Here is a 21,499-nt window from a genome sequence, read left to right as displayed (position 1 = left end):
CTTGGATATCATCATGATTATTTGCTCTTCTTTTAGTTGCCCAACAGTAATTTGTTTACCCACCATATGTTATTTTCAAGAGAGAGGCCTATAGTGAAATCTATAGCCCCGGGATCTACTTTTATCCTATATTAAAATCCTAAAAATACATTGCTGCAATTTTATTTACTTTATTTTATGTTGTATTTTTTGTGCTATCTATCTATCACTACACAATTTAATCTTTGCAATTAACCGACGAGGGATTGACAAACCCTTGTTCACGTTGGGTGCAAGGATTTATTATTCTGTGTGCTGGTGCTGCTAACGAGGTGTTGTGTGGTTCTCCTACTGGATTGATAACCTTGGTTCTTAACTAAGGGAAATACTTATCTCTATTGTATTGCATCATCCTCTTCTCTTCGAGGAAATTCCAACGCAACTCACAAGTAGCAATGGCCTGCCGCCATGTCAAACCCCTCGAGAGCATCGGCCGCGGCAGCAGGATAGATATGGAGCTCCTTCTGGGTTGCACAAAAGTCGAGCCACCTCTCAGTCCTTGCGCCTAGTCATGCCCACATCGCCAGCGGTGGCGCTAGTGCAGGAGGAGCTACTACTGAACTTTCCTCCGGATCCGGAGAAGATGGATTAGTGTGCCACCATCTAGAGCCTCGTCAGCTTCGCCAACAATGATGGGGCACAGCCGACGGGGCCCTCTCAATGGCAGCCAACTTCGCCAGTACAAGGGGCTGATGCATGGACCATGGGTGGTGCACCAACGGTGTAGTCCGCTGATGTCTACTACATAATTTATTCTTGTAGACTCATGTTGGGCTTCCAAGCGCGGAGTTTTATAGGACAATAGCAATTTTTCCTCAAGTGGATAATCTAAGATTATCAATTCGTGCAAGGCATAAGATGAAGATGGTCTCTCTCAAACAACCCCGCAGTCAAATACAAGAAATCTCTTGTGTCCCCAACATACCCAATATAATGGCAAATTGTATAGGTGTACTAGTTCGGCGAAGAGATGGTGATACCACTGTAGTATAGATAGTAGATATTGGTTTTTAGAATCTGAAAATAAAAGAATAACAATTTACCTGCATGAGGCTGACATTGAGCACGCCCTTTGTGTACGCCCCTTGTCCAGGAGGCAGTTGTCGATGGTGAAGATGTATGATCCTTATACTAGAAGAAGCAATTTATCTTCTTCCCGTACCATACTATCACCCAACGCTCCCACTGTTAGAGCCCCACTCAGCAGCACCATTTAGTACTTAGTTGTTGCCCCTTTCTTGGACCTTACCGGCCGCCGATGGCTAGGCCACTGAAAGCAAGCCTAGAGTAGTGCCGGTTGCGCGCATGCAAAGGGGGTGGCTTCGTGGTGTCGGGCTTCTCATTGGAGGCGAGGAAACATGGCGATCGAATAGGAAAGAGGACGAGGGTGTAGTGGTGGTGTCCGCCATGGGAGGAACAGGAGGACGAACCGGTGCTCCGGGCTAGAGCGTCCATGACCTAGCTACCACGCAGATTGTGGGGCGAGGGATTGTGTTTGGAGGAGGCGAGCGACGATGGGGAGAAAGGATGATGGCCGTCGCGGGGCTTCGGGGATAAACTGGAGAACCCTATAGAAACATCGCACATTGGTAAGAGCAGCTGGCCCCACCCGCTAGCCACGCTGAATTGGCAAGTGCCCTCAGCGTAGGCATAGTTAGCCACGCATACACTTGGAAGAGATGTAACCTGCAATTTTTATTTTTACTAGGTAATTGCCATGTGTTGCAGCGGAGATATTTTTTTAAGGGAACCGGGATACATGTTCTAATAGTTGAACACCAATTTTGGTTTTTTTTGTAATAACATATAAGTTTAGGATTTCTATTCACGTCATGAAGCAATGTCTCCTTTTTTATCAATTATTAATTATTAATTATATTTTCCTTCTTCCACTCACTATCTTCATCTCTCCACCTCCTCGATCCAAGCTCACCACCTCTGTCAATGGCACACCCGGCTCAGAATCCCCCTCCCACCACCATACACACTTTGAATTTCAAGCAACTAACCATGTAACTGTATTACAATTTATAATTGGAGTTATGAAATAGAGTAGCAAAGAAAGCTACTTGCTCAAGGAAGATACATTTTCATGTGGTTAACAAAATCTGCAAGTAATAGAAATCATGCTTAGTTTTATTTCCAGACGCTCTTACCCTGATTATGATTTGGTGGCTGGATTTTTCCTGCACCTATATTTTACCAGTATCTTAAGTAAATCCATGGCTCAGAGTTGTACAACCTCCAAACATCTTATATTTAGGAATGGAGGTAGTATTTCTTTCGGGTTGTAAACCGTGCTTGGGACACATGTTATAACTGGTATTCAAAGGATCACATACACACTACTAATATCAGTTAGATCTCTAATTTCAAATACATGTACACTTCCAAACAAACTGCACAAGCAGAAAATGAGCTGAAATTTCGATTTATATAGCCGTACCATAACATCAGTAAGAAAATGAAAATTTCTCATATTTGCATAAATCCATGAGAACAAAATTCACATACTTCAATGCTCAAAGTCAGCAACCGAGGATTATTCTTTGTCTTGTCAGCATGCTAGATAGCCAAAGTCAGCACTCAACAGTTGTTGAATTGTTATAGGTAGGAACACAAAATTTTGAGATAGATTCTTTTGCTTGCTTCATGAACTCATGCATCATAGTATCATACGAAAACGGCAAACTGCAGAGAGAGAAACAATATTATCTTCTGTAATGATCACCTTGGTTCGCAATTAACAACTTAAGCATAGATACTAAGATACCATCCTAGCACATGATCAATTTGCTTCATAGTTGAACTATGCAACACAAATAACATTTTACATCCAGCAAATAGTACATAAATGAAGTAGTTTAATTTTACATATGTTTACTTATTACGGGTCATAGGTAAATATTGAAGCAATATATATTTGCAAGGTCTGAACTACAAATAGGTTGGATAACTTATACTGAGAGATTAGGTTGCTGATAGAATTATAATACAAGTAGCTATCCTAATTAAAAGAAGTTCACCGTGTGCCGAATACTCCAAGTATGTGACAGAATTAAATAAAAATGGGAAGCACAATATGCTGCAATAAGTAACCAGATTATGTATAACATCAGAGAACTGAAATATTAAACTTGGTAAGGTGTCATAATCAAAATGACGATTATCTCAGCATAGTCAACCTGGATTGTACAACCCAGAACATGACTCCATGCACAGAAGCTAACAAGAAATTATACAGTGTACGAACTTTTAGCTAACAACTCTTGGCAATGCAGAAGACCCAAATGATGTGTAACAGGTAAATATAAGCAATTCTAAGAGATGATGCTTTAACTAAAAAGTCCAAGCAGTACATAACTCAAGTAATTTTGAGCATCTACAGGTACACTTTGATTTGAACATGGCAAGGAGAGCACATGACCAACCAAGCACACAACAATGGAAATAAAAGGAGCTGGAACATGGCACTACAATTAGCTTGCATTACAAACTGCATTATGAAAACAGACACATGAGACGGCATTCTTGATTTAAGTTACAGAATAGCAGAAGACGCTACTAATTTTATTTTATTTTATGAAATCAATGTAGATGGACCCATAAATGAGTGCAAAAATGATACTCCCCCCGTCCCAAAATAAGTTGTACTAAAGTTGAGACACATATTTTGGGACGGAGGGAGTAGAACTGTGCAAAAATTCAGTTATTAGTTGCCTAATCTGACAAGAAAGTGGAGATGGCAGTTAGCAGAAAAATTCTAAAATCTGTGGTAACTAAAAGGGCACCTATCTCCATGGCCCACATTATGAGAGAAAACCACATCAAATAGAGGATGAACATGCATGAACTTCCTGGAGAATCCAATGTTGTAGAAAAAATGCATATGCAAGTGAATACAGCCGAGCTCCAGCCCATGAAGTTGAACCTCTGTATGTCTGCATCGGTGGAGCAGAAGCTGCTCACTCACCTGAAGGTTGCTGGACGGGATCAGTTTGAATGGCAGCTGCCTGAACCGGATCGCGGCAGGTACGAAAGACAAGGGGCCAGCATGGTCAATGTCATGGTCGTTGGTGCCTCACTCCCCTGGTCATGGTCACGGTTGCCGACACCAGCGTCGACGTCTCGCCCTCGACATAATCCTGATCAACCCCTCCCAACGCTCGACCTCGCGGACCCCCGTCAGCAGTGAGCGCAATGTAGACACCACGGCGTCTCCTCCACCCGGCGCCTCAGCACTGGAGATCCTCCTCCACCTCGTTACACCCGCAGGTGGCGGCGGTGGCCTTGACGGTGGCCGAGATGCGCCTCCTTGAGCGTTCCAATGGAGACAGGTGTGCAAATCTCCCCGAATGGCGTCACGCTCCTCGTGTCAGGGATCGGTGTGGCGATTGAAGTTGGAGAGAAGGAGCAGCGGCGGGGAACCCTAGAGAGTTGGAGAAGATTAGGGGATGAGGCGTGTATTTTTTCTTCTGTCTTTTTTCACGGCAGCGTGGGTGGGAGGGGATGAACCAATAAAAAAACAGACGGGCGGATGAAGCTTTGGAGCAGAACGCGGTCCGTTGGCAGGAAAAGGAACCTTGCGTTCTTTTTAAATATAGTAGAGAAGTACAGATTTTGCAGTGATGTACAAAAGAAACGAAATGAACTTGATATTTTTGTGCAGAAGCACAAACGGACATATTTTTGCCCTAAGTTTGGAGGTTAAATTTCTTACAAAAACGTACATTTACAAAATATTACAGAAATTAATATAATTTGTACGCATGTTGTTTATTTCTTTTAGTTCAAACTTTCAATTTCAAACTCACTCGTGTCCATCTCAGAAAAGGGACTACAAACCTAATGCTGATTCATATGAACATGGGGAAGAATTAATGTGTTCAATGATAGTCCTATGAGTACAAGAGAAGAAATCATTACCTTCTGTAACTTGAAGCAGGTAATTCCTTTCAGTCATCATCTATCCACTGAGAGGCAATCAAGGTGTTGTCATTGTCAACCAAAGTTAGGCTGTGTAAGCAGGTACAAGTCAATGCTTATGCATAACGTGTTATTATTTTTCCATTGTCAAGGGAAGGAATAAAAGATTTCCTGCTTGAGAACAAGATTATTTGCTTCACATGTTCTAATTTCAGAATACTATTGGGTGCTATACCAAGAAAAAAAAATAGGTAGAGTGTTTTCAGCTACACATTAGCATGAATAAACAATCATGATGCAGTGCACAGCACAAAATTTGTTACAAATGTACACAGTACTATCTATCACTGTCGATTTATAAAAGGAACTCCATGTAACTATGGCAGGCAAATAAAAAACTAATTAATTGGGTAAAAGTGTATATTTTACCAATTATGAACCTTCAAGGCAATCTGGTGCTTCTGTTGGGCACCCCCCACATGCCACAAGGTAGCAGCTTGATGAGCAACTATACATTACCATAAATAAACTTTAAGCGCAACCTGCTGCTGTTGGATAGCTGTCCAAGATAAGAGATGAATGGACTCGGTTGATGTTCCTGCTAGATGAGAAAGCTATCTAGCCAATAGCAAGGCGAGGGCCTCTGTGGTCTCTCTAGTTCCCTTTCATGCTTGGATGGGTCTGTTCAGAAAACAGTCTTCCTTATGGTTCCTTAATCAAACATCATTCACTGGAAGTAGCTTCTTTCTGGCACCAAGGTCTGGTTATCCTATTAACTAATGCATTGTACAAACAATCATTCTGTGTCAAAACACTTGATATTTCAGCAGGCAGTTCTGTAGCCTTGTCCAATGGATCCACTTGAGAAAACCCTGTAACTAGTGTATTGTAAGTAACGTTGTCAGGAACAATTCCTGAGCTCAGCATCTCATCAAAAAGCTTGGAGGCTTCTTCATTATTACCAGATTTACAATAGGCATACATCAGAGTGGTATAAGTAAACTTATTTGGAGGTATACCCCTGGACCGCATTTGCTCCAAGTAATTCATAGCTTCATCCATTTTTCCTATTTTGCAAAAACCATGTATCATAATTGTGTAGCCAATTACTCCCACCTCAATGCTGTTTTCTCTGCTTTGTTCAAACATGGTCTTCGCCTCGTCAACAAGATAAGCATGGAACATCCAGTGCATAAGACTGCAGTAAGTTACATTAGTTGGTCTTATGCCAGCAGACTTCATAGTGTTAAGGACATCAATTGCACCAGAAATGTTACCAACTCTACCATAACCACCAATAAGTGCATTATAGATTACTACATTTGGTTCTAATCCACAGGTCATCAGTTCAGTCAAATATTCATTTGCTTTATGAATATCCTTTATTTTACAATATCCATTTATTATAGTGCCATATGACACTATATCTGGCCGAAGTCCCTCAATTTTCATCTGATCCAGCAGGTGAATGGCCTCTTCCATTTTATCCAAAATGCAATAAGCATGTAGTATTGTATTAAACGTGAAAATATTAGGCTTCAACCCTCTTCTGATCATGTCATCACGGAGTTTAATTGCTTCCTCTATTTTATTGCCTTTGCAGCAACCTAGTATCATTATGTTATAAGTGATGCTATCCAGTTCAAGCCCCTATTAACCATGGTCCTTAGAACCTCAGTAGCTCCTTCCATGTCCTTCCCCTCACAAAGCCCATGAATCAATGCATTAGAAGTTGCAATATTGACAGACAAACCTTCCTTCAACATCTTCAACCAAATTCCAACTGCTTCTTGGTGTTTTTCGCCCTTGCAAAGCTGCTTCACACAAGCTGTCATGAGAGCATCATTTGGTCGCATACCTCTTATAATCATTTCGCTTATAAGCCTTACCACAGACTTCAAACTTCCAGTCCTTTGGAGAAGCCCTGCAACCACTGAATTAAACAAACCAAATGAACTACCATCCCAGCCGATAACATCTCCTCCAATATCTGCTCAGCACGCTCCATCTCCCCTTCCTTGCATAGAGCTCTAGCAATCAAGTTGTAAGTCACTGCTGTTGACTTCATCTCCTTTGAGAGCATTTCATCAAACAACCTGATTGCTTCTGAGAAATGCCCCCTCCGACAATGGCAATCAATAAGCTCATTGTAAATGATCTCATTTGGGGTGATTCCTAACCCAGCCATGTCCTGCAACACTGCACCAACCTCCCCAAAGCGCTGACTTCTTGCAAGACCATTGATCAGAATGCCAAAGGTGACCACGCTCGGAGTCACCTTGCTCTCTTCCATCCTCTCCTTCAGCCGAAAAGCCTCGTCTACTCTTCCACTCTTGCAAAGTCCATCCATCAGCAGATTGTATGGCACTACACCAGCACATTGCTGCAGCCCAGCATGGACTAACTCTGCAAGCATCTTAAGACCGCCGTCCACCTTTCCAGCCCTGCAAAGGGCCTTGATCATAGAGGTATATGAGTATGCATTCGGAGTGACGTTCTGACGACCACGCATTTCAGCAAACACCTTGCAAGCGGCGTCAAGCTGGCCAGCACGCACAAGAGCTTCAAGGAGCATATTGCAGATCTTAACGGAGGGCGAAGCGCCCCGGGAAGAGAGCACATGGAAGGCGTCCGTGGCACCCCTGAGGGAACCACGTGCGGAGGAGTTGAGGAAGGTGCTGAGGAGTAAATCCGATGAGGGGATGGAGGAGGCGTCGGCCACAGCCGCTGCGGCAGTGTGGAGGGGGTGGTGATGTAGGAGGCGCCTGATTAGGCGGCGAGCGGAGGGGAGTGTGGAGCGATCGGCCGCGAGGGAGGGGAGGAGGAGCGCGGAGACGCGGGGGGACAGGAGGTCGTCGGCGTGGGCGTGGCCGTGGCTGGAGGAGGAGGGATCGTTGGAAACAAGGTGGTGAAGGAGGCGGAGGGCGGACGCCGCTGGGAGGGGGGAAGGAAGGGATGAGAGGGCGGATGCCAGACCGCGGTCGCCTAGGCGGCGGAGCAGGCAATCGAGGTCGCGCGACGCGTCAGGTGAAGGGGCGGTGGTGAGCGTCCCCAGAACCTCAGCTGCGGCCACGGCGTCAGCAGAGGACGAGGAGAGCTGGCGGTGGCGGTGGTGGTGGCGGATGGCGAGGAGGAGAGGGTGCTGGGGTGGTGGTTTCATGGCGGATGGCCCATGAGAATGCAAGGCAGTGCAAAAAATGTATTAATGCGCAGAAAAACTAAATCTTGAAAAATCATGTATTCAAAAACGTTCACAGATTCAAATTTTTATAAAACTGAAAAAGTTCATCGGTTTTCAAAAAAAGTTCATCGATTTTCAAAAAGGTTCATCAACTTTGAAAAAAATTCACCGATTTTCAAAAAAAGTTCAACGATTTTCCAAAAATGTTTATCGACTTTGAAAAAAGTTCACTAATTTTCAAAAAAAGTTCATTGAATTTGACGAAAAGTTCATCGAGATTGAAAAAAGTTCATCAACTTTGAGAAAATAGTTCATCAATTTGAAAAAAGGTTCATCACATTTGAAAAAAGTTCATCGAATTTGAGAAAAGTTCATCAAACTTGAAAAAAGTTCAGCGATTTTGCGAAAATTTGGTCACCTTTAAAAAAGTTCACTCATTTTAATAAGAAAGAGAAAAGAAACAAAGATAGAAAATGAAACAGGGAAAACAACTACCTTTTCTGCGTTAATATATAAAGAAAATAAAAAGAACCACCATAGCACATGTGGTTATCTGGTTCAACTGGTTGTTGTGATTGGCTACCTAAACGAACGGGCGTGGTTCGAGTCGCCTGGAGCACCTTTTTTTGGGAATTTTTAAGAAACAGGAAAGCAAGATGGGCCGGCCCGCTATAAAACCAAGTGTACAGGGGGGTGTGCGCCCTGTACCAGGCGCCGAATAGGATTTGGCTTCGACGGGCACGGGACGGCTCCTTTCTTCTCGTCAAAAACTCGACTCTCTTTGCTCAGTCCCCTCGACCGCTATTTGTTATTGGGCTGACTGAGTGGGCTGCGCCCCAGGCCGACTTCTTTTCCTAGGCTCGAGAATTTCCTCACGCCCCCCAGGCCATGGCCTGGGCTGCCTGGGCTGTCTAGTTTTTTTTTTGTCTCAAAAAAAAACTAGACAAGCCCTCGTTGTCTCAAAAAAAAAAACTAGACAAGCCCTCAGAAAAATGTACTAACTCCCTATTATATGCACTCCATAAAATAAAAAACTGCAGCATGAGGAGAATTTAGTCTCCTGACAGCAAAACCTGAACGCATAAACAGTACTCCCTTCTTTTTTTTTTACTTTTTTTTGCAAAAAAAACCTTCATTTTTATTTACTCTGCATATTTGGTTTGTATCAATTCAAACTTTGATCAAGTTTATACAAAATTATTAACATCTGCAATACCAAGTCAATACCACTGGAATCAACATTGAATATATTTTCACATCACGTATATTTGTTATTGTGAAACTTTATATTATCTATCTATTATATATAATTAAAACAAGAGGCGAATAAGCGATTATGTTCGTCAACATATGCTAATATTTTTTGCACTGTTTGATTAGAAAAAGGAAAAGTAGTGGTTGTACCCATGTTTGGTGGCTGCACCCCTTATCCACACCATTGAGTTGCTATGAGATTCGCCTTATCCTAGGGTCGGCTTTGTAAGACTGTCACTTCATCATCTTGTATTGTTTGACCATGTACTTGGTTCGGTTGTTGCTTTATACTATATAATAAAGCGGGATAAAAGCATGTTTTCTAGAAGATGATGGTGGACTCGTGAATGTGCTGCATGGCTGCTAGCAGGTTTGGTTCTTCTACCAAGACGAAACTAAATTGGAGAGAAGTGAGAACATCATTGGCCGCATTGAGATGTGTTGCATGGCTAGTAGGTTTCGTTCTTCTACCAAGGCGAAACTAAATTGGTTCTTTTAACTTAGCTATGCTTGCAAAGCAGTCCTGGAGGCTACTCTCAAATCCGGATTCTCTTTGTGCGCAAGTTCTGAAAGCAAAGTATTTTCCGAACTATTCTTTTATTAGAGCAGGTCCGAAGAAAGGATCTTTCTTTACGTGGCAGAGTATTGTGGCAGGTTCAAGCACTTTTCGAAGAGGGCATATTTGGTGTGTCGGTACGGGTGAAATGATTAACATTTGGGAAGACCATTGGGTTCCTGGTAGTCCTTCTCGTATGATCCAAACACCAAGAGGGAACACTTTGCTGCAAACTGTTAATGAATTAATAGATCCTACTACAGGAACTTGGGATGAGGTTCTTTTGAGAGAGATTCTCTCTCCAATTGATGTGCACATAATTCTTAGTATCCCTCTGAGTGCACACCTTGATGAGGACTTCATAGCATGGCACTTCACAAAATCATATATTTTTTCAGTGCGTTCGGCATACTACATAGAATGGGATCATTCACATAGACACAGACTCATTCGGGCAGATGGCCAAGGACCGTCTGAGCGTAACCCAGTGTGGGAAATCCTTTGGAAATTGCAAGTGCCGAGTAAAGTGAAGATTTTTGGCTGGAAAGCCTTACATGGTATGGTCCCAGGATTGGCAATTCTTGCGAACAGACATATCCCAACGACTTCTCAGTGTCCTGTTTGTGAGTGTGGTGCAGAAGATATCAAACATCTTATGTTTACGTGTAGTCGAGCAAGGGAAGTATGGCATACCTTGGGACTGCTAGACTACATTGATGAATTTACACCTGTAGATAGGTCAGGTTCTATTGTTCTGGAAGAGATGCTTCGACAGCCCAAAACCACATCGCCGGTAATTGATAATGTTGGTCTGAAGGAATTAATTCTTGTGGGAGCATGGTATATATGGTGGCAGAGGAGGGAATTCGTCAAGGGAGAACGTGTGGCTGATCCTACACGCATAGCCTTCTCTATCCATGCTCTGACATGCAATTTTGTTGCAGCGCACTGTAAGTCTGAACGACTGAACCTCTCCAAGTTATGTGGACAAAGCCATCCAGGAACACATATAAACTCAATGTTGATGCTTCATTCTCAGAAAATGGTACTGGTGGTGCAGGTGCTGTGTTAAGGAATGATAGAGGGGAGGCACTTGCTGGTGCTTGTTGGCCTCTCCACAATATTTTTGATGCAGCAACGGCTGAAGCTACAGCTCTCCAGAAAGGTTTATCTCTCATCGAAGGACTTCAATGTGTTCCTGTTACTGTCGAAACAGATTCTTTGGAACTCGTCGAAGCGTTTAATGGAACAATTCAAATATGGTCTCCATATGCAGCAGTACTTGCGGATTGCTTTCGGATCGCCTCCAGGATTGGATCAATATCGGTGCATCATTGTAATCGGGAGGTGAACTACGTGGCGCACAACTTAGTTAAACATGCTTTTGTTTCAAATTCTACTATTTTTTGGGATGATGTTCCCCCTAGATTTATTGTTTCAGATGTAATGAACGATGTATCGCTGTTTGTTTTGCAATAAAGTGCATCATGAAGGCTTTCCCTCAAAAAAAATTGGAGCAACTTAAAGATTGAACCAATGACATGATATGCAGGCCCGCTTAAATCAGACAATGGAGCGATCAAATAAAATAAAAATCATGCTCCGCAAAAATAGAGCGTACTACTAGTAGTACTTAGGGCGGAACCGGCCAGGAGAGATCCATATATCCATCGCGCCTGGAAACTTACGCGTGCAGCCATGCATATGCATTGTGCGTGCACCTGAACGTGCCGGCCGGCGGGCCAGGTCCGACTCTGCAGCGCCGTGGACTTGAGAAAGGAAAGGGACTCCACGGCTCGACGGTTTGCCTGGATAGCCTGATACTACTCACATGAGGAGGACGTAAGTTCTAGTACAGACTACGTGTGTATGCTTGCTGCTGAGTCAAATGGGGGGTTGAGCGGTCATGGTGAGACGACGATGAACGATTAAGAAGTCGTTAGGATCAAGTAGACAGCTACACCCCGCCCGCGCGGCCGGCAGGCCCGGCTATGTGTAGTGTAGTGTCTCCAATCTTATGCATGGTCCAGGTTATTAGGGCCATGACCAGTTTATAAGGGAGAGTATCCATCCTTCTTTCAGTCTGAACTTTTGAAATGGAGTGTGCTTTCCGCTGAATACTGGTCCATGTACGCATAAACGTTCAGAATGTGGATGGACTAGTCTGAGTTGGACGCTGATATCTGGTATCAAAACCAGCATCGCCATGCTAACATAGGTCTGTCTAAACCATTCGATGAAAGGTTAGATTACTATTTTTGCATGTTGGCATCATTTTTTCTTCTTAATTTATTACTAATGCATGATATATGCAATTATATATGATTCATTGCAAGCGTGAGATTGGTGACATTAACATGTAATATATATGGACGTATTAAAAGGAGGAAATTCTAGCCACAAGCAGAGTCGTCCTCCCACTTTTCAGGAAGATGACACAAGGGCCTCAATGAACAGTTTAAGTCACCATCTTATTTTGTCACAGTGGCTTGACTCAGCAACATCCATGACCGACACAAGAGGAGGGGGCTTGAAGTCCGGTTTTTGCTCCGTAGTGAAGCATCAGTGACTAGATTATGCATAACCCGTTGCAACACACATGCTCTTTTGCTAGTAATAAGAAAAAAAGAAAGAAAAACTCTGCAGCTGGAGGCAAAGCGCCTACAATTGGTCCATTCAGAAAACAACGCAAACAGATATCAGGAGAAGTAGACAGCAGAGTTCAGCCGCAAGCTGGGAAAAGAAGTGGGCAGGTCAGGGTTTGTTCGACTAACAGAACTGAATTGTCAGGTTTTTGTGAAAAAGACGCTGAACGCTAAATTTACTTAAGCATCATGTCAAACATGGTTCGGAAGGGATTCATGAACTAAGTGGTTGCCTTTCCACCATCAAACTCTTCACAATATTAATAACTGGCATATTTCATAGAAACATGTGTGCCAAAATGGTGCTGTATAATTGTATCAAAACGGAAACAAAGTAAGGCACATCTTTCACTCACAAAAAGCTGAGGCATCTACAGTATCATGATACTTCTTCCTTTTCCAACTCAAACATGCAAGCACCAATGTGAGCTACTACAATTGAGCATGTAGTGTCCAAACTAAAATGGGGGTCCTGTTGTGTTGAGATACCACACGCCTGCCAAACTGTCAGGTACTCAGGTGAACAAAACCAACAGGCGAATCCCCTGATTCATATACATGGCAGCTACAAAAGAGCCTCAATGTCAATCTCAACGAAGGTGCAGGGGTCCGGAATGCCAAATTTTCTTAGCACCTGCATATAACAGACTAGGTCAAATTAACTGTTCACAGATCATCATTCCATGGCTTTTTTTTTGCACATGATAAAAAAAAATTACCTCAGCATGGACAATTCCTAGGTAGCCAACCTGCTTTCCATCACTCATAACAATTTTGCATTGTCTTTTAGTAAAGAACTCGGGTTCCTACAAGACAAGACATCAGTACAGATGTTCATAACAACCAAAGGAACGTTGGATGTGCCCAAATGTATCGAGAATTTCAAATGCTTACACTTGAAGGAACATAGTAAGTCTGGCCGAAATTTATGTGTGGAGCTCTCACGATTTTGACAATCCTATCCACCAAACCCATAATTTCCTGGGTAATTGATAACAATTAGCCAAGGCCAAGAACAAAGCACTTTAAATATTACTCCTGCACAAAAGTAATTGCTTATTTACCTCAAATCCAGAATTACTATTACAGTACAAAGCTGCAAGCCGGCGATTATTAGAGGCACCAACATCACGTGAAGTATCCAATGACGCTACATCACCAACTTCAAAAATCTGCACACATAACAATGCTGAAAAAATATACTATGGCCAATTGGTTATTAGCAACATAAGCAACTCTAAAGCGTTTCTTTTAGAAAATCATGATAACGTGTATTAAAAAACATAATTATTACAAACCAATATTATGTATCAGCCGATAAATAAATAAAAAATGAACACTGGTAGGGGCTCGAAGGCCCCAGATGCATCATTAATATTTCAGCGGTGGTACAGAGCATCTAGCAGCAGGACCCAAAGAAAAATACAGATTACAACCAGATCCCTGACTTATGCAAGGAGGACCCCAGAAGACGAAAGTAAAATGGAATCGGGTCCTTAACAACCGCGCCGGGGACGAGACCACTTGGTCCGACGACCCCTCTGTTAGAGTTATATTGATGATGATCTTTGGCCTTTTGTATTCTAGCCTTTTGGCATCCTCTCGTACATGTATATATGTTGGCTTTGGCCTCCTACTAATATCAAGTTAATTATCATCAACATGGTATTAGAGCTATAGGTTGTATGACATGGAATCTGCACTGAAGTTGTAGTGCCTCCCTTGTGGCAACTTAGCCGGGAGGATTGAAAAGGGCCGCCCTTCGGCCATAGGATGCACCGGATTGCTGGCAGGACCGGCTGGCTACCGTAGGCGCCGTAGCCTCTCCAAGACCACCGTTGGTGACGAGCGTCATCCCCATCTGCATCAACTCCGCCGCTTCTCATCTGCTGAAGGAACATGCAAAGAAAGGAGAAGCTGGAGAACCTCCTCGAGAGCAGGGACGGACTCCATCCTCGCAAGAGATATAGATCCGACGAGGAGAGGCACTGTTGGAGCTGAACTTGCTGCGATTCTCCACCGCTACCCCGGCCGCCACATGACGGCAGAGAGGGAAGGGGAGGAGCACCACAGCGGCGTCTCCAAGTGCCACCGCGAGCTTATTGAGAGGGGATTCGCCAGATCCGCCGCCATCCCTCTGCCTCCATGATGAAGACGCTGCAGAGGACGACGACAACGGCCACCGGATTCTGCTCGCGAGATCTGAAGGCAGACTCCCAACGGCATGAAGCCAGACCACAGCACAAGGCCGAACAACATAAATCTAAGCCTACTATCTACAGAAGAAGCCCCGCATCCAATCCCAACCTTGCTCCAACCGGCACCGCCGGTGGAGAAGAAAAGGGAAGGAGCCAGGGAGCAGAAGACGACTCTCAACGAGCTAGGGAAAGAGAGAACCCGGTTGGGTTGGAGACTTGGAGTGTGCTTGTCAGCCAATAATTAGAATGTTGTTATTATATAAAAAAGGGAGTATATGCACATTAGCCACATGAAGGGTACCTCAGTAACACTGCTAACACTAAGCTGATGAATACGATTGTTTGTTTACATAAAGTACCTTTATGGGTCTTGGATGGTCTATATTATGCTTCAGCGTTTTCAACAAACATGACATCAGACTACTTCTTACAACCTGCAAGATCACAAGCAAAACAAAACATACATTGCGTACTGGAATAAGCACATGTGAATTGTATAATTATATTTCAAGATCTTACATTAGAAACAAAATGTATTGATTTATTTTGCAGTAGGTAAGTGAAGACAGCTAAATATGAATGACCACATATACCAGGAGTATGATGACAATATGTATAACTATAAGAGCATCCAAAAGGTATTAATCAGAAAGACAGAACCATAACATTTCATCAACTTCAATCAGTAAATAATGCGGCACTAGAGAGTAGTTGTCCATGCATTCATGATTATACTAATTAATCAAAAAGACAGAACCATAGCATTTCATCAACTTTAATCAGTAGATAATGCAGCACCTGGTGGTAGTTGACTAGTTGTGCATGCATTATTGATTTTACTTGTACGCATATGTAATTATCTACAACTATTCTCAAAATCGAAGCTAATAAAGATACCAAGCATAGAAGGCCAGGCCTCAATGAACGGACGCTTACGCTGCTCGCTGATTAACATGCAATTAACAAAAGAATGACAGACATTTTTCTACTGCAAATGGCTGTAACAAATAAATGAAAGATCCAATCATAAAGACACCCTTTAGTACTTGAGCAATTCACCTCAAATTCAGAAGTACGGGGGTTTGCAATAATGACTGCTTTATTTCCATTGTCTGTCCTGTTTAGCATGTCAAAGTTCTCTTCGTGTGAAGTCAAAACAAATGTGAGCACCTCCATATAACCAGCTCTTGCAACCTGCCCCACAAACATTTTTCTCCCAGTAAAATATCGAGTGAACATATGCATATGAATATGGAACACCACTGAAGGATTGCTACAAGGTACTGAATATTTTAAGCACATACCTCAGCACGAATTTTATCAGAGAAACGGTTCAGTGGTTGCCTTCCACCAATTGTCATAGACTTTGGTTTTGATTTTGGCACATTGTTGTACCCATAAGCTATAGCAACATCCTGTATGGAATGAAAATGAAAATCAAACCAGAAACTATCAACCAATTCTAGATAATAACTATAAAAAAAGAACCTTCGATAGGTAGGGAATTGCATATGTTACCTCTACTAGATCACGAGCATGCAGAACATCACTTCTTGTAGGAGGGACAGACACCGAAATACAAGGCTCCCCATTTGATGAACAAAGTTCCGCTTGCAATTGCATTTTGTTCAGAAGGGAGATAACCTGAACTTTCAAATACTCAGTCGTATCACCACACTTAATCAAAGCTGCGAACTTAAATTCAAAGAACTCAAGCAGAAAACATTGACTTGATTATAAAAAATATTTGTTTAATTTAATTTTGCATACAGGTAGAACATTGCAATTTGCATCAGAAAAAACAGCTGTTCTACAGTAAAGATCAAAATCTATCACTTATTTGAACTATTTATCCAGATATGAGGTCCATGGTTTCCGGCGAAATGATATGCTGAACTCGATGATTTTTCAGGCTTCAATAAAATATACCTGCGTCTCATCTAGGGAGATTCCAATGGGTCCAACAATATCAGAGAGCGAAACTTCCATTTTATAACATGAAAGATCAGGATAAATGGCTGTGCTTCCATCATGAGATACCACTTCAACTGGTTCCACTTCAAACTTATTTTCACAGTACTCCGAAAACATTGCGACCTAGACACATAGGTAGCAGGTGCATCAACAAAATAAATCTAATCTTCATCCAAAAGGACAGCACATTTCCAATCTAAAAGATAGCAAGCATTACATCACACCTACCATTGTATTCAGAACAATATTTGCTTTTGTAAGGTCTGTAGCAGTGCATTCGATAAACACATTCCTTGTCTTCAGGGTGATAGCAGAATGTGCACCATTGATGATAGGAGGTAACGATAATAAAGTTCTGCAAGTATTAGAGTGTCAGCTTGCTTGTTTGTACAGTGCATTCGATAAATTGCTTGTTTGTACCAAGGACCCAGAATAAGTACCAGAACAGTCCTGGTACAAACAATTTAAGCTAAGTATTGAACTGGCAACCAAACATGTGTCTTGCCTTTTATAACCAGACTATACGCCTTGTAACAAAAACAAGTTGAGAAATGTAACCACAATACCATGAAATTGGTTTACCTGTTGCTATCATATATAACTGGGTAAACTGGAGAATTCTCGATAATATGCAAAAACTTCTTCAACTTCATGTCAGACTGCCAAAAGAAAGTGTAAGCTATCGGTGACCAATATGTACAGAGAGCGTATTTAAGGAAAATCAGAACTAAGCATCAAGGGTATAGAACTGCAGAACTTCAGAAAATCCTGGTTCCCATGGTCATAAGTAGCAATATTAAGTGTAGCAAGGCACTATAACCTGTGGCATGGCTACTTACTCTGTAGAAATCCATCAATGCATCCGCTCTGAACGTTTGCTCCTGAACCAATATAACAAAGCAAACGAAAAGAAGAAATGCAAGTCAAAACTTCTGTTTTCCCAGAAACCTGCACAAAAGACTGCAGAAATGCTCTAACAGTAACGTGTAAAGTGGGGATAATGTATCACCTGGTTGAAAGTGGTGAGTTATTTACCTGTTTTAATGGGATAAAATTGATTTCCTGTGGTGGTAGAGCCTGAAAAGATTAATTAATATGTCAAATAAAGGATGATAGGAATCAACAGAGGCATTTGCATTGTCGCATCATCAGCTATAAAGGAAAAACAATATTTTTGATTTTTGATTAAAATGAAAAAAGCTTATCTGCAAGAGGCACATAAGAAGATGTATACTATAGTCAAGAATTGCTTGCAAGGTGGAAAATTCCCACAAAAATCTCGAAACATAAAGAAAAATAATAGCAAGTTATGGTACACTTGAAAAGCTCAGCACCTATGGTGTTTCTTTGTATTTACTTCAAATAGCCAAGCTATCAAAGAATATGGACAGCATAAATAGTGCACTGTAATTGGGGACGTCACATCCAAACACCACTATTCAACATGTACATCAACAACAACTATGAACACGAAACCATGCCTAGGATGCACAATGGTTCCAAGGTTCATGCACCAGTTACACCAAAATTAACACCGATTCTCCGAATTTCCATCTGAAGTCAATAGCATCAGGAGATTGCACACAGGTCAGGGAGAGCTACTCTTCAAATTTTACTAACTAGACCCGAATCCCCACCTTTCAACTGTCAGTTAACCTCCCCGGAATCAACAGCAGTCCGCACCGATTGAACTCATAGGCTGGAATAACACCAAACAGTGGGGAGCACCTTGGGCTCGTGTTACAAAGCTTCAGACCATAATGCAATAGGTTCAAATAATAGGTTCAAATAACAGGGGCACCTTGGGCCCACGTATCCCCCAAATTATGGCTTCTCTAAAATGCTGGTGAAAAGGAGCTCCAGTTTATCAATAGAAGCTGAGAGTAAGCTCCAACTTGAAGACAGCCTGTTTAGAAGTATACTTTGCTTCTGGTGAACTCAAGACAAACCTGAATCTCCCCCAAACAGGGCCTGAGGCAGCCAAAGGGAGCTTTTGGGGCCAATAAGCTATAGCCTTGACATGCGCAGCTTCATGATGCGTGCAAAATCAATTAAATGGACCACAACATCCTGCGTTTCTCTATCCCTAAAAAACTTAACTAACATTAAAAAAAAGCTTTAGCAATGATCCTCAAACAGAAATATGGGCTCCCACCAACCAACCACAGAGAAGAACAGAAAAATGCAGAACACACACAGAATGAAGTAGCAAGGATGTGCCTGACGGAAATACAAAGCTCTCTGGGATGTTTGATGGAATTAATAAGGAGCATCAAAAAACTGTAGCTAATTGCAGCAAGGTCAAAAATCTACCTCGTATGAGAAGGGTCCTTGCAGAGTGTCCAAATCATGGGTACCAATAGCAACAAGAGTTCTCTTCCTGTCCTCCAGCACAGTACAGTGAGTTAACTAAGGGTGATGATCTTCAACTCACATAAAACAAACTAACACGCCACTGCTAGCCAGACAAGTTATACCGGCAAATATTTTGATGGAGTTTGTCTTGAAGATCAATGAAGCTGTTGTATCTGACTTCATCAAAAGTTACTCCTCTTAGGACAGCACAAACTACATATGGTCTAATTTGTGACGTCTGCAAAAGAAATAAATATCAGCTGGTCAAGGCTTTGACTTTCCTTTAATAGATACTAGATGTGTGCATACATAATCCATTACCTTCTAGAGAAACAGGACAACATTTTAAAAATGACGTAATCCATTACTTGGCATGTCATCTGCTGCTAGCGTCTAGAATCTCAAAAGCATGGGCAAGTTAACATCTAAGAATTGCATTTCCTCTTTCGGTTATATTAATGGTCAGGACTACAACGGAACATTTATGACACAAATGGATTAAGCATGACAAACATATGTATAGGAAATTAAACTAGTGCATTAAGTCCGCCTTTGTTTTCTTTTTCCAAATCCCTTTTTTGTCATTCATTTAACTCACATTGTCATTTCTCCTTTTCTGAAATGTTTTTTTTATCCAGAATATGCATTAACAATGAAGTTGTTCAAGAGAGTTTCCAATTGAGACGAACACCAAACCCTTAGACTCTGTCTATCGATTTTATCCACAGCTAATACAGAACCGTTACCCAGAAGTTAGCAAAACACTGAAGATACTCAGCCTTACTGTTTTTTCTCATATTTTTTCAAGTATATTAATTGAAAATTTGGCATATGCCGTAATATGGCCATAAGAAATTATAAGGGTAAAATGCATTAACCTTATGTATAATAAAGAGCTAGATGAGGGTGAAAATGAACCTTCTTCAACTCATTACCTGCGGTCTAACATGCATCTGAAGCATTGAACCACGGGGGATTAAAGCAATTTTAAATGTAGGGGTTGCTTCACTCCCAGTGAAAATGCGAAGAGATCTTGCTAATCCTTCAAGACATAACAAATCATATCTGCATGCATTGTAATGGACATCACACTGCATAAGAAATCTTATGCTAATTCTTTGTAGTTTTTTTAACAACCAACAAGTCATCCAATTGAACTTAGTAAACTAAGAAAACATATCGTTAAAGCATAAGGCTAACCAAGACATTTCCAGTGCATACTTGATGCCAGCAATACTAATAAGGTGATACTCCCATCTATAAAACCAGTGTAGACTATTTGAAGGTTCAACAATTTGAAGTCTTATGTCACATCAGACATATACAAGAAAGCAGTTCTTTCTCTTTTGCTGAGAAAGCAAAAGTTCGTGGTTGAACACAATGTGCTGTGTGGAAGTTTAACTATTTGAAGTATTATTATCTCACATCAAACATGTACAAGAAAGCAAGTTAATATACTACAAGTGTCTCACAGCACCAAATAATTTCTTACTACACCCAAAATGAACAAGAGAATAGAATTAAATACAAAAGTAGCAAGACAAAATAAACTACTCATTAAAACCTTACCAGTAACAAGAATTACTATCATATATAGGGATGGTGCAGCCAAAGTTTATGTCAAATTAAATAAAAATCAGAGTGAACAAAACCTACAGATGTTGGTTCCGAATTTGATGCCAAAACCAAAAGAATCACCATATATGCAGGTTAGACTTGAGCTGACATTAGTACGGATAACAAGGTCAATCTCCGCAAAGTCCAATAATTAAGTGACACATGCCATGCACGATACCGATAAACACCAAAAACTTTGAACTGAATAGCAGAACAAAATTTGCTCACCCAAATAAAAGAAAGCAAACGGGTTACATGACTACAGCTACAGTGACACCAATGCATACACACATTTGATTTGACAATTAGCAGCTCAATGCAGACTAATTGAGCTAGTGATACCCGAAGATGGACAGATATCTCACACCATAGCAACTCAAGTCAGAGCAGTTCAGCTGGCGAAACCAAAATGCGCTTACCTATTGGCAGCAACCTCAATCTTGTAGATGACCTCGTCATCACCGTCCGCTTCGACATCTTCCTCCAGGTGCTTCTCCTTCCGGATAATGGCCTTCTCTGTTGTCTACACAAACCCAATGAAGCAAATCACATCAAACAAAATTAACACCCAAATACCAAAGCATGCGAGTAGGAGAGAAAAATGGCACAGATCTGAGCAGCTCACCACGTCGTCGAGTTCGATGCCAAAATCGAAGCAGAGTGTCTCGAATTCGTCTTGCGCTGGAGCATCCACAACAAAGAAACGATATTAGTTAGGTGTTCTTGCGGCGGGTTAAGGGAAGGAGTATGTGCC

The 21,499-nt window shown here is 41.7% G+C and overlaps 1 protein-coding gene across 1 annotated transcript in view; it reads right to left on the bottom strand.

Annotated features, from left to right (window-relative positions):
* Positions 1 to 12,818: 12,818 nt before the first annotated feature.
* LOC119273352 (phenylalanine--tRNA ligase beta subunit, cytoplasmic-like) overlaps positions 12,819 to 21,499 on the bottom strand; it is a 9,899-nt gene continuing 1,218 nt past the window's right edge. The window contains exons 3-20 of the mRNA XM_037554540.1: positions 21,371 to 21,429; positions 21,165 to 21,268; positions 20,064 to 20,193; positions 19,251 to 19,366; positions 19,087 to 19,153; positions 17,809 to 17,850; positions 17,613 to 17,654; positions 17,356 to 17,432; positions 17,002 to 17,128; positions 16,729 to 16,896; positions 16,318 to 16,443; positions 16,104 to 16,214; positions 15,859 to 15,993; positions 15,159 to 15,233; positions 13,666 to 13,773; positions 13,496 to 13,582; positions 13,321 to 13,407; positions 12,819 to 13,235 (exon numbers count right to left, since the gene is read on the bottom strand). Of these exons, the coding sequence (XP_037410437.1) occupies positions 13,167 to 13,235; positions 13,321 to 13,407; positions 13,496 to 13,582; positions 13,666 to 13,773; positions 15,159 to 15,233; positions 15,859 to 15,993; positions 16,104 to 16,214; positions 16,318 to 16,443; positions 16,729 to 16,896; positions 17,002 to 17,128; positions 17,356 to 17,432; positions 17,613 to 17,654; positions 17,809 to 17,850; positions 19,087 to 19,153; positions 19,251 to 19,366; positions 20,064 to 20,193; positions 21,165 to 21,268; positions 21,371 to 21,429 (1,730 nt within the window). The 3' untranslated portion in view covers positions 12,819 to 13,166. The remainder of the gene's footprint in view (positions 13,236 to 13,320; positions 13,408 to 13,495; positions 13,583 to 13,665; positions 13,774 to 15,158; positions 15,234 to 15,858; positions 15,994 to 16,103; positions 16,215 to 16,317; positions 16,444 to 16,728; positions 16,897 to 17,001; positions 17,129 to 17,355; positions 17,433 to 17,612; positions 17,655 to 17,808; positions 17,851 to 19,086; positions 19,154 to 19,250; positions 19,367 to 20,063; positions 20,194 to 21,164; positions 21,269 to 21,370; positions 21,430 to 21,499) is intronic.

Source organism: Triticum dicoccoides, chromosome 1A (assembly GCF_002162155.2).
Source record: "Triticum dicoccoides isolate Atlit2015 ecotype Zavitan chromosome 1A, WEW_v2.0, whole genome shotgun sequence".
Classification (NCBI taxonomy): domain Eukaryota; kingdom Viridiplantae; phylum Streptophyta; class Magnoliopsida; order Poales; family Poaceae; genus Triticum; species Triticum dicoccoides.
The sequence above is the reverse complement of the archived record's forward strand: the minus strand, read 5'-3'. Positions and strand labels throughout refer to the sequence as shown.